Source organism: Bos grunniens, chromosome 26, assembly GCF_055505025.1.
Source record: "Bos grunniens cultivar Pamir isolate PY7600 chromosome 26, Bosgru_T2T1.0, whole genome shotgun sequence".
Lineage (NCBI taxonomy): Eukaryota > Metazoa > Chordata > Mammalia > Artiodactyla > Bovidae > Bos > Bos grunniens.
Window position 1 is genome coordinate 14,604,034 of NC_141190.1, and position 13,880 is coordinate 14,617,913.

A 13,880-nucleotide genomic window follows, 5' to 3' on the forward strand; every position below is an offset into this window, starting at 1 on the left:
CGTCTCTGGGGTCGCACAGAGTCGGACACGACTGAAGCGACTTAGCAGCAGCAGCATTTGTTTATATTTATTTTTATTTCTTTTGCCTTGAAAGGCTGATCCAAGAAAATATTGCTACGTTTTAAATGTGAGAGTATTTTCCCTGAGTTTTCTTCTAGGGGATTTATGGTATCGTGTCTTATAGTTAGGTTTTAAACCATTGTGAGTTTATTTTTATATGTGATATGAGGGAGTCTTTGTTCTAATTTAATTGATTTACATGTGGCTGTCCTGCTTTCCCAACACTATTTGCTAAAGAGACTGCTTTTTTCCCATTGTATATTCTTGCCTCCTTTATCATAGATTAATTGATTGTAGGTGTGTGGGTTTATTTCTTACCTCTCTATTCGTTTGTCTGTTTTTGTTCTTCTGTTTTGAACCATTATATTAAAGCAGTAGATAACAGGATAAAGTAGATTCAGAAAAGGAGGAAATATTATTTTTATTTTGATTTCATAGTACTTAGTTGTTAATTAAGTTGAATGTTAGACTCATACCATATTTTGATGCAACAGTGAAAAGAAATATATTGGATTTCTAGAGATTACTTTTAGGTGAAGAGTGCCCTCTAGTGAACCTTTTCTGTTCATTAAGATGCAGTTCTTTGCATCCTCACAACACTTATGAACTGAGTATGGAAGTGGAAGACACCTTCAGTTCTCAAGGAATTTAGAAAATAAAACATGCAATAAGGTATTGGAGAATAAATTTGATATATTATACAAGTAAATAAAAGTGTATTATAGACTGTGTATAATAGCGCTGGGAAAATTCTAGGTCATGAAAAGTGAAGTCACTCCATTGTATCTGACTCTTTGCTATCCAATGGACTGTAACCTACCAGCCTCCTCTGTCCATGGGATTTTCCAGGCAAGAGTACTGGAGTGGGTTGCCTTTTCCTTCTCCAGGGGATCTTCCCAACCCAGGGATCAAACCCAGGTCTCCTGCACTGCAGGCAGACACTTTACCATCTGAGCCACCAGGGAAGCAGGAGATCATGGGACAGTTATTATTCAGTATTCATGAAAGTATCCCAGAGAAACTAGCTTGAGGTGAATTTTGAAGGAAGTTTAAGATTGAGGCATATTGTAGGGAGAAGCATCCTGGGTTGGAAAAAGAAGTTAAGGACAGTGCCAAAAAGGATTAGTGCCAAAAGGAAAAAAGAAATAATGAAAAAAGGAATTATTCTAGAAAATATTTGAATTTAATTCTGTTTTAGATACTTTATACAGATGTCCAAACAGATTGTTCTTGTACTTGAAAACTTTTGTAAAAGATTAAAGACAGATTCCTCTACAGTTGTGTCTTGGGGTCTTTAATGTGGCTGCAGTCAGATATTGGTTGCTGGTTGGGCCAAAATCAGCTGAGGCCCAGCGGGACTAGACAGCTGTGGTGGCTCACTCATACTGCTGGCAGTTGGGGTGGCTGTCATTTGGGCATGCCCACATGTGGCCCCTTCAGAATGTCATTTTTAGGATTGTTAGATTTCTTACGTGATGGATAGTTTTCTCCAGAGTGTGTGTGAAAGTTGCATGGCTTCTTTCTAGCTTCTGGAATCACATATTATTACCTGAGTTATGTTCTATTGGTCGACGTTATCATAAACCTGTCCAAATTCAAAGGAAGGGGATATAGACCCTACCTCTCAATGGAAGATGTGTTAAAGAATTTTGGAACCATGTTATAAAACTATATTTCCTTTCCTGCCCCCTTGAAGAGTTAGGCTCAGTGCAGATAAATGTTAATGATTTAGAGAGCAGCTGTCCTCTGTATTAATGTTACCTGTGCAATGACTGTTTTGTGCACTTAGTTTTCAGTTTCTGTTGTACATGGTTGGTGTTTGATGAATATTATTAGAATTCTCCTTTATCTTTATCCTGCTGTTAATGTTTTTTTTTTATCTGTTTCCCTTCTTAATTCCACCTGGATTACAAAGAATCAGGGAAAGTTATGGGAAAGTTGTTATTCATGTTAGATATATTTGATGAAATGGTTGGAAAAATGTTGAGTGCTAACATTTAGCATGGTACCTTATGTTGACTATTTTCTTTCTTGCTGTTCTAAATTGCTAAGTGACTGTAGTATAAATTTTTTTTCCCCAAGATAGAGTGGTACTTTGAGCAATCCTTTTTTGTATTTAAGATAGGGACATGGTGTCTTTGCTATTCGTTGTTTTTTTTGAAAAAAGAATTCCAGATCATGTGACTTTGTGTAAAAGAGGCTTTTCTCCTCAATGATAACTCACTTGCTGTTGTGGAATATTTTAGCTCATTGTTTCTCAAATGGATATTACTGGCATTTTGGGTACCTTAAATGTTTCTAAAGGCTGTTGAAGAGAGTTGCAGTGTTTCAAGTCCCCATTTCTGACTCTGGCTGCAGGTTTTTCAAGTGGGTTATAAACTGGCTTTGAAGAGACTGCTCCACTGAAAAATAAGATTACGTTTCCAATTTACATAGCCTAAGATTACCAAAACCATGCCCTTTGGGTAAGAGTACTTCAGTGTATCTTCTCCTAGTTTCCAGGATCCATACAGTGGACACACAGAACTGCTGATGAGACAAAGTCAAATCTCACTGGTGTTTAACCGCCCTTTTATACTCAGGGCTTACATATACCCCATTCTGAAAGAACTTACACTAGTAATTCATCATGTGCTTCTATAAAAGAAATATTTTTGAATCTTGGCCTGAAATTAATTGCCAGATGATTGGTGTGTTGCATGACTAATTGCTGAATTTACCAAATTTGCTGATATACCAAAAACCTGTTTTTAAAACTATTTTTGAGATTGATAGCAAGTAACTTGTATTGGATAGGAATTGGATAGGATGGTTTTAATAGCTTTTGAAAATTTCTGGTCAGTTTTTCTATATTATGTTTACCATTGTCTTCACAGCAGCATTTTTAGGAATGCTTAATTTGTCCAAAGCTGATAATCATAAGGTGGTTAATTTTCATAAATATGTTTAATATTAGAAAAGTATATTTTATAGTTATTAATAGTAACCAAAATTTCAGTACTAATCAGTTTGGTTGGTACTTAGAACATGAAAAACATTCAATATAAATATGAAATTGCTGAAAAAGTATCATAAATAATCTCATTAATATGAAATACCAAATCTTGAATACTAATTACTAGAAATACAAAATTGACTCATATTTTAGAAATTAAACTTGATATGCCATTTGAAACATTGGTGTGAGAACAGAAAAATGCCTGTGGACTGGAAAAATACAGAATGGTCAAAAGGATGCAAAAGCAATTTTTTATTACTAGAAATTTAAAAAAATCATTTCTCAGGAAACAAATAGATTTCCTTTACAGTTAGTGATATAATCTTTTTTTCAGTGAAGACACAATGAAAGAAAAAGATACTGAGAACAGTATAAGGGTATTTTTTATGCTTTTTGACAAAAAATTCCTAATGTTACTAGTAATAAGAAGAGTTCTTTTTCACACAGTAGCTTGTGACTGATGTTTTTCTTCAGAAAGATGTTTTCCTAAAAAAATAGTGAATTGATAACAGAATGTAACATCTGTCCAAAAAATCAAAATAGCTTGAATGCCTCTGTTAGGACATTTGATTTGATGATACAAATGTTAATTTTCAAAGAACTAGTTTTAACATTTAAATGACATGTTTTCTTATATTTATTTTATTACCACTAGGTGGAGCCCTATACATACAATTAAAGAAAGCATTTCAGAAGTATCATTTATTTACTTGTTTAAATTCCATAAGTCTGATAAATCGGATGATCAAATACTAAGAGATAACTCATATTTCCACACTTTGTTATAGGTTAGATATAATGAAGATGGGAAGTGTGTACCAAAAAATTGTTTTTCAGCTATGTTTTTAAAACATAGCTTTTTAAAAATGACATATATAGGAATGCTTTTATGCATTCCTAGTTGCTAGTTAAAAATATGTAAATAAAATCATAGTGTAGCAGAGTCTATCTTTGTGTTTCTTCGCAAAGTTTTAAAGTCATCTCTTTTAAATTGATTTCCTATCTGCATTTTTGTCTGATTAGCATTACATTTTGTCAGAAGTTAGATTTTATTGTGCTAAGCTTTTGGAAGTGATGACAGGACTCTTATACTGAAGTCGTTATCTATATATGGAGCACTAAGTTGCAACCGTAGTGGATGAGGGTAGTGGAAAATTTACTGACTTTCTAATGTTCACTCTTTCTGGGTTTGTCATATCTGTATTTATTTATAGGAATTTGATTAGGTTTGCCAAGAGACATTATAAAATCCTGGGGACATTTTGAAAGAAGAAAAGCTTATTTTCATTAACATTGTATTCTGCTTGAAAATTTAGAACAGCAGTATATCTAGCACACTCATTAGATGGATACAACTGCTTAACCAGTTTAGGATTCGGAGAATGAATAATGCTGAATGGTATTTCCTTCTTGCCCTGCAAATGAAAATTTCAAAGAATGGTAACTATCATTTGAAGACATAAAAAGGAAAAAGAAAAATATGTTTTTCAGAGCCCCTTCAGCTGAGGTCAGCCAAGCACCGGGCCCTCAGTTTTCTCTTCATACTTTGTTCCTCCTTATTTTCTTGCGTTTGTAATTTAATACTGCCTAACAATTAGCTATGCCTCACTTCTCATCCCCTTTTTCTGTTCATCAGATGATTTTACCTGATGGGTGCAACAGTGCACATCAGGGATTCCCTACCGAGTCATTCTCAATTGTTGATCTTCAAAGGTGATCTGGTTAGTTTCTATGCTGCTAACTTCTCTGCATTCTCATGGTGCTTATCACCATTTCTGACTGGAGAGGCTGTCTAAAACAATGGTTAAGAGCACTGGGCTTCTGGAGAATCCCAGGGACAGCAGACCCTGGTAGGCTGCCGTCTATGGGGTTGCACAGAGTTGGACACAACTGAAGCGACTTAGCAGCAGCAGCAGCAGACCTAAGGTTAAATCTTGATCCCACTACTCTGTGATTTTGGACTTAAAATCTTAATATTCCCAAACTACATTTGTAAAATGGGATGCTGACAGTATCTATAGCATCATTAAGCTGTAGTAAATCACTTAATAGTGAGTACATGGTCATGTGTAACTGTTTTTTTTTTTTTGGCAATCTTTACCACCTTAAGCCAGAAGTGGAATATGACTCCTCTTTAGTCCACTATGGAGAAGGCAATGGCACCCCACTCAAGTACTCTTGCCTGGAAAATCCCATGGATGGAGGAGCCTGGTAGGCTGTAGTCCATGGGGTCGCTAAGAGTCGGACACGACTGAGCGACTTCACTTTCACTTTTCACTTTCATGCATTGAAGAAGGAAATGGCAACCCACTCCAGTGTTCTTGCCTGGAGAATCCCAGGGACGGGGGAGCCCAGTGGGCTTCCATCTACGGGGTCGCACAGAGTCAGGCACGACTGAAACGACTTAGCAGCAGCAGCAGCAGCAGCAGTTAGTCCACTAAGTCTCTGGGGGAAATTGCTGCTGCTTCTCTCCATATCTGTCTCCTACACCTTCTTTCCAGATTATCTGTAATTAAGCATAGATTCCTTCAGAGAAAAGAGTGGTAATTCTTGCTGTGTGAAAATTCTTAAAGTAAAAATTGCTTTTCTTTTCTTCCTTTTTCCAATGTTCTTATACATATCCACCTTTTCTCCCTTCCTGTCTCTATTCACTTAGCTATTTGTTATTGGCCTTATTAGCACACGTTTAGAGCAGTTCCCTGCTGGCTCAGATGGTAAAGCATCTGCCTGCAATGCGGGAGACCTGGGTTCAATCCCTGGGTTGGAAGATCCTCTGGAGAAGGAAATGGCAACCCACTCCAGTACTCTTGCCTGGAAAATCCCATGGACGGAGAAGCCTGGTAGGCTACAGTGTATGGGGTTGCTAAGAGTCGGACATGACTGAGCGACTTCACTTTCACTTTTTTACTGTCAGAGTAGTTATTTCTTACTGTTCATCACAGTGGGTAGAGAGTTAAATCAACTACATGTATTGATTAATGCCTTTGTGAGTACTTGTGTTTGGTTAGATTTGTGCTGCAACTATTAAATTGAGAAAGACAGAACTATGAACTTTCTAGGGTTCTTTTCAGGACCTGAGAATATCAAAGACCTGAGAACTGTGATGAAGTTTGCATTCTGGCACTTGCTTGATCCCTCAATACTTTGTTTAAATGTAACGGATTTCTGTGATTTAGAACATTTCTTTATCTTGACTTCCCATTTCTGTGTACTCTGCTCAGAATGATCTCATTGATACGGATTTTGGTTGATACAAGTGGTTGTATCAGCTTGTGATGCAGTTTGTACTCAGGAGTAGATAGTTACCAAGGATCAGGAAAGATTAAGACTTATCAGTAGGCAGATCGAGACCTACTCTTCTCATTCACAATACTAATTCTTTAATTTTTTAAAATTTCCTGTATTGGGATTTACAGTTCTATTCTAATAGCACAAAGCATGGAATGTGAATAGTGCACCCATTTCAGGCTTTGGTTTTCTGTTAATGGAGAATAGGTATAACATACGTCCTGCTACTGTTTTTCTACATTCTAATAACATCAGTAGGAAAAAAAGTGTTCACCTGCTATAATAATTATACTGCTGTTAAATGTATTAATATATATGCTGTAATACATTATTTTACCCATTGTTGTTGTTCAGTCCTGTCAGTCCTGTCCAGCTCTTTGCGACCCCATGGACTGCAGCACTCAGGCTTCTCTGTCCGTCACTCCCGGAGCTTGCTCAAACTCATGTCCATGGAGTTGGTGATGCCATCCAGCCATCTTGTCCTCTGTCGACCCCTTCTCCTCCCAGCATCAGGGTCTTTTCTAATGAATCAGCTTGTCTCGTCAGGTGGCCAAAGTGTTGGAGCTTCGGCTTCAGCATACCCATATATATGTATATAAATATCATATATCAGCATATATAACCATTTATGTGTGTGTGTGTGTATACATATATATAAATAGATGCTATAATAGATGCACAGGTTGTGTCCTGAATTACTATAAAATGAAAGTCGTTTTTTTTTTAAAACTCTAGAGATTAAATTGGAAAAATACACTAAAGGGTACATTTAAAGAACTTTCTAAAATAAAATAGACTTCTGGGAAATAACCATTGTTTCTCTTCCGTTTATATATTATTGTCATTTTTTAAAAGAGGTAACAGTATCACCTCACAAACTTTCCTTTGGAGGGACATTGTAGCAGGGCAGTCCTGAAATGTCTCTTGCTAGTTTTTTGCTACACTGCTACAGCAGTGATAGGGGAAAAAAAAAAAAGAGGCAGTTTTTTCTGTATATTCTGTTTATTAACTGATATTTTGATTCAGATAAATATCAAGGTTTTATTAAAATACGTAAAAAATAATCTTAGAAAAGCTTATATATATATATAAGCTTATATATATAATATATATATATATTACTTAAAGAAATGTAACACATGTTCACAATTATGAGATAAAAATTTGTTTATAGCATACCAAGGTCAGTTGTGGGCTTCTCAGGTGGTTCTAGTGGTAAAGAACCCACCTGCCAATGCAGGGGACGTAAGACTTGGGTCTGGATTTGATTTCTGGGTGGGGAGGATCCCCTGAAGGAGGGCACAGCAGCCCCCTCGAGTATTCTTGCCTGGAGAATCCCATGGACAGAGGAGCCTGGTGCGCTACAGTCCATAGGGTTGCAAAGAGTTGGACAATACTGAAGCAACTTAGCATGCACGCATGTCAGCTAACGCGAATTTTTCTTTGGGATAATGTTGTTAGTTTAATTAAGAGTTCTTGTTAGCTATGTATATTCATTGTAGGAAAAGCATGAGTTGGGAGTGACATTGAACAAGTCATTTAGTATTTCTGGGCCTACTTCCTCATTTGTGAAAAGGAGGCAATGATATTTTCTGTGGTATGGTGTAAGAAACAAATGAAACATTAGACCTTAAAATTACAAAAGTCCCTATACAATTGCCAGGTGTTACTGGTAGTCGGCCCCTACAGCATGGATAATTGAGTGTTAGGTATTTGATATTGCTATCCATACATAATTGTTCGGCAGATGGTTCACTTATTTAACAGGGATTTGTTTGACTCTTACATGCATTCTGTGATAGTAGCCGGTGTATTTTGAGTACTTGCTATGTGTCAGTTATTGTGCTAAGAATTTTTCATATGTTTGCTAATTTAATCCTTATAACTCTCTGATGTAGATACTTTTTTAATCCCTGTTTTATTTTTGAGAGAATTTGGATTCAGAGAATTTGTGTGGCTTATCTGAGGTTGAACAGCTACTAAGTGATGTTTTTAATTCCATCTATCCATTCGTCCATCTGTCTGTCTATCAGTTCTTAGCATCTGCTACATTAGGGACTCTATTCTAGGGCTGGTTGTACAGCAGGGAACAAAACAGACAAAAACCGTCTGCCTTCCTGCAGCTTACATTCCAGTGAGCAAAAATAAAAACCCAAACTGTGAAGTAGAGTATATTAAATAGTGGTAAGAGTGATACAGTAACAAAGTGAATTCCTTCATTTTAGGAAAAAAAAAAAAAGCAGGAAAGGGAATAGTGTGTGTGTGTGTGTGTTTATAATGTGGATATTGTGGCCAGAAAGGGCTTCATCAAGGAAACCAGAAAACCTGAGGGAGGCAGCCATGTGTGAGAAATGTGATCAGAAGAGGAAACAGCATGTGCAAAGGACAGGACAGGAGCGTGCTTGGTGCGTTTCAGAACACAAGGAGGCCAGTGCTGCTGGTGTGCAGTAAGTACTAGGAGATGAGGTCACTGTGATAACATGGGCAGGATTACATAGGGCTTTACAGGCTGTTGTAAGAAAAAGAGTTTTGAGCAGAAGAAAGATACAGGGTTTGACTTTATTTTTAGTGGGATTATTTTGTCTACTTTGTTGAGTACAGACTGAAGAGAAATAAGGGTGGAATCAAGGAGACCGGTTAGGAAGCTGTCTGGAATAATCTAGGGAACACACATGGATGGCTTAGTCCAGGGTGATACCAGTGGGGAAGCAGTGAGATGTGGTTGGATTGCTTTAGTGGGGAGGTGAGAGAAAGAATAGTCAAGAGTGATTTCAAGGTTTTTTGCCTCAACAACTAGAAGAATGGAGTTTACTAAGATGAGGGAAGTCCATGGGAGGACCAGGGTTTGGGAAAGAAGATAGGAATTCATTTTGGCCATAGTTGATATGCTTATCATACATCTGATTAGAGAGATGCACGAGTATGAAGGTCGAAGGAGAGGTCAGGACCAGAAATACAAATTTGGGAGGTGTCAGTGTTTATATAGTGTTTGGGCTTCCCTGATAGCTCAGTCGGTAAAGAATACGCCTGCAGTGCAAGAGACCCTGGTTCGATTCCTGGGTTGGGAAGAGCCCCTGGAGAAGGGGTAGGCTATCCATTCCAGTATTCTTGGGCTTCCCTTGTGGCTCAGCTGGTAAAGAATCCACCTGCAATCTGGGAGACCTGGGGTCAATCCCTGGGTTAGGAAGATGCTCTCGAGAAGGGAAAGGCTACCCACTCCAGTATTCTGGCCAAGAGAATTCCGTGGACTTATAGTCCCATGGGGTCGCAAAGAGTCAGACAGGACTGAGCGACTTTCACTTTCACCTTCCATGTTTATAGAATTTAAAGTTCCAAGCCTAGAAGAGATTTAGACTGGCATAGGTAGAAAAGAGAAGACATCCAAGATCAGAGCCTAGTTCTAGCTCAGTTCTTCACTTGGCATGGAAATAATTGCAAAAGACCTGCTGGAGGAAATGGGACTTGAACTGAACCTCAACAGTGGGCAACAGATGGGAGGGCACATTTTTGGAAGGTCCCCAAGATTGCTTTCAGGTTCATTAATTTTCTAGGAGGACTCATAGAATTTAGCAAAGCTGTTACACTCACAGTTACTATTTCCTATGACAAAAGGATATAGATTAACATTAACAACAAGCAAAGGCAGGTCAGGCGGGGTCTAGGAGAGTTCCAGCGGGGAGCTCCAGTTGTCTTTTCCTCCGGGAGTCATGTGGACAGCACTAATTTCCCCCAGTGATGATGCATGGTAACACATATGGAGTATTATTAACCAGAGAAGCTCTCCCAAGCCATGGTGTCCAGGGTTTTTCCTGGGGGTTGATTCCATAGACATGGCCGACTGCTTGAATTGCTGACCTTTGTCTTCAGCCCCTCCAGAACTGATCGCATGTGGCCCCTTGCCCCCATTAACTGTAAATCACATTGTAAGTCATATTGTTGCTCAATTGCTAAACCATTTCTGACTCTTTGCAGCCCCATGGACTATAGCATGCCAGCCTCCTCTGTCCTCCACTGTCTCCCGGAGTTTGCTCAAATTCGTGTCCATTGGTTGGTGATACTATCTAATCTTCTCATCCTCTGCCACCCCCTTCTCCTTTTGCCTTCAGTCTTTCCCAGCACTTAGACCATTTTGCATTGTCCAAGTAAACAGAGGCATCTATCAGGCAGGACATTCTGAAGGCTAAACTGCCCAGGAGTTGGGAGCAAGACCCAAATGTTTCTTTGGGTAAGGTTAATCCTTTTGTGCATAGTGGATGGGGAAGTCCCTTGGTGTCAAGACCGCAGGACCTGAGATACAGTAGGAGTGTAAACACAGTGTTTAGAGAACATTGTGGTGACTGCAGTGTGGCCTTGTACTTGAGTATGGACTCTGTTGACTTCCCTGGTGGTCCAGTGGTTAAAACATCATACTTCCATGGCAGGGGACACCAGTTTGATCCCTGGTTAGAGAGCTAAGATCCCCACAAGTCATGTGAAAGTCACTTAGTTGTGTCGGACTTTTTGAGACCCCATGGATAGTCCATGTAAATCTCCAGGTTAGAATACTGACGTGGGTAGCCTTTCCCTTCTCCAGGGTATCTTTCCAACCCAGGGATTGAACTCAGGTCTCCTGCATTGCAGGTGGATATTTTACCAGCTGAGCCACAAGGAAAGCCCAGCGATACTGGAGTGGGTAGCCTATCCCTTCTCCAGGGGATCTTCCCGACCCAGGAATTGAACAGAGGTCTCCTGCATTGCAGGCAGATTCTTTACCAACTGAGCTATCAGGGAAGCCTACAAGTCATGAGGCATGGCCAAAAAATAGGAAAAAAAAAGAATATGAACTCTGGAGCCACATTACCAGGATTCAGATCCCATGTTCATGTTCATTCCACAACTGCAACTAGCTGTCACTTGCTAGTTGTGGAATCTACGACAGTTTACATAATCTGTAACTTATCTGTAAGTCAGTGAGGGTAATAACAGTTTCTATGTTATAGGCTTGTTGTGAGGATTAAAGAGTTAATATATAAAGCACTCAGAATATGTCCTGACACATAATAAATGCTGTAGAAAGCAGAAGTTTGTTTATTCATTCCTTAATCATTCAGTTAGTGATTCTTTTTTGAGCACTAGTGTGTTGAAGGCTCATCTCTTAAGTCTCAGACCTTTAATTCCAGATACTTAGTGATATATCTAGAGGACTTGTGTCTCTTTAAATACTAACATGTTCAAAAGGAATTAAGTATTTTTCACCCAAACTGTTTCTGCTGCTGCTGTTAAGTCGCTTCAGTCGTGTCCGACTCTGTGCAGCCCCATTAGACGGCAGCCCACTAGGCTCCCCCGTCCCTGGGATTCTCCAGGCAAGAACACTGGAGTGGGTTGCCATTTCCTTCTCCAGTGCATGAAAGTGAAAAGTGAAAGTGAAGTCGCTCAGTCGTGTCCAACCCTTAGCGACCCCATGGACTGCAGCCTTCCAGGCTCCTCCATCCATGGGATTTTCCAGGCAGGAATACTGGAGTGGGGTGCCATTGCCTTCTCCACACTGTTTTTACTGATGTTATTACTAACAACCTAGTTTGTTTGTTCAGAGATTTTATTTTAAAATATCAGCTTTTGTAGAGATTGAGCTTAATGAAGAAATTTTGGTGAACTGGGAAATTAATGATAGCTTTCTTTTTGTGTCTGTACAGGTCTGTGTATGATGACCAACCAAATGCACACAAGAAGTTTATGGAAAAGTTAGATGCTTGTATCCGTAATCATGACAAGGAAATTGAAAAGATGTGTAATTTTCATCATCAGGGTTTTGTAGATGCTATAACAGAACTCCTTAAAGTAAGGACTGATGCAGAGAAACTTAAGGTAAGAAATATGTTAAAATTCTATTTACCTTTGCTCTCAAATCACTTACATATTTATAGTGCATATTTACAAATTATTATTAAATGTACTGTTTTTAAGTGGATTAGTATACATATTTGGGAATGCTTTATTAATAAAGTTGTTATGCTGATGACAGGAGTTACCTCTCTCTCTCTCTCTTTTTTTGGTAATGCATTGACTTAACAGGATTTCTTTCCTTACAAGAAATGAACTAAAAAAATTCGCACAGTGAAAGACCTCATTTGGGGTTTTAGAGTTCTCAAGTGACAATGAGTACAATTTTTTGATAAAAAACTATTTTCTGAAAATTTGGAAAAACTTAGGATAAGTGATTGTGTTTTCCAAATTATTTAATAATAGTGAAACTTTTTTTTTCTTCACTTCATAGCAATGTGTAATTTTCTTAAAGCAAGTTGGTCTGCATTTTCTACCACACAGCTAAAACATTATTTATGAAATAAGACCTGGATTTGTTCTGTCAGAATATAAAGTATTTAGTTATAAGAATTGTCCTATTTATCTTTCTTTACATTTTGAGAGCTTAGCAGACAGAACGACCCTGGTTCACCAAAGGTTATGATTAGAAAACCATTATATAAAGGATATTCAGATAACAAGAGACCAAATACGGCATCAATGAGGTCACTGAGCATCATTGTTCAGAAATTAATGAGATTTTTAATAAACCAGAATGTGCTTCCTTACTATGATGACCTAATGAGTCACTTAATATGTGGGAAAATTTGAGGTTGAGCTTTGCCTGCACCTGCAGCATTAAAATGTTGCTGTGGATTGAGATTTCCGTGTTTGATGTTAATCAACCACCCAGTGTTTGCATTCAGCAAAGTATGAATGTTTAATTACCATAAAATGCAATCACCATTTCCTACAGACAATGAATGGCACATAGACCTCATTGAAGTTATCAAAAAGGGACCACTGGTCAATTGGGTCAGTGATTTGAATTGTTTGACAGACTTAGAGAAGCAAGTAAAGTTCAAAAATCTAGATTAAATTTGAGAAGTTTGCCACAGAATCTGTTAAAAAGAACTGTCATAAGTAATTGAAGTTAACAAAAGCCCTTTTCAATCAAAAGTTCAAGTTCAAGCTGTAGAGTTAATTTGAATTTGCATTTCTTTGTTCTAAGTTTCTCATGAAGCATGATCTGATTACAAGGGTGAGCAGTTACATCAGGGCAGTTTTATGCATATTTGTCTAACTAAGGTGAAATTATTTTTAAGGTGCAAGTTACTGATACCAACCGAAGATTTCAAGATGCTGGAAAGGAGGTGAGAAAATGATTTATTTTTTTGTGTATTCAATATGTGGATGCAATTTAACTGTTCGTTTTAAATACGGGCATTTCTTCTCTTTAAGGTGATAGTCCAAACAGAAGATATTATTCGATGTAGAATTCAGCAGAGGAATATTACAACTGTAGTAGAAAAATTACAGTTATGCCTTCCAGGTGAGTTAAACATCTGTAATGTAACATTCAGCTTGGTGAAATTGTAATTTAATGGTGTTTAATCATTCTTCATTATAGGAATTATAGATTACGTGGTGATTGTTCCCCCAATGCCCATGGTTTTCCTTCCTATCTACTTTACTCCCTGCATTTTCATCTTTTTCCGTATTATAAGGCGCCTATTTGATGGTCTATCACATC

The 13,880-nt window shown here is 38.0% G+C and overlaps 1 protein-coding gene across 18 annotated transcripts in view; it reads left to right on the top strand.

The window, feature by feature from the left end:
- Positions 1 to 13,880, top strand: part of EXOC6 (exocyst complex component 6) — a 193,710-nt gene that overhangs the window by 43,612 nt on the left and 136,218 nt on the right. For all 18 annotated transcript variants that reach the window (XR_015155644.1, XR_015155645.1, XR_015155646.1 and 15 more), the window contains 3 exons: positions 12,019 to 12,190; positions 13,453 to 13,500; positions 13,589 to 13,679. Coding sequence is in view for 15 of the 18 variants with exons in the window: in XM_086378605.1 (XP_086234731.1) it covers positions 12,019 to 12,190; positions 13,453 to 13,500; positions 13,589 to 13,679 (311 nt within the window). In the remaining 3 variants the exon portion in view is untranslated. The remainder of the gene's footprint in view (positions 1 to 12,018; positions 12,191 to 13,452; positions 13,501 to 13,588; positions 13,680 to 13,880) is intronic.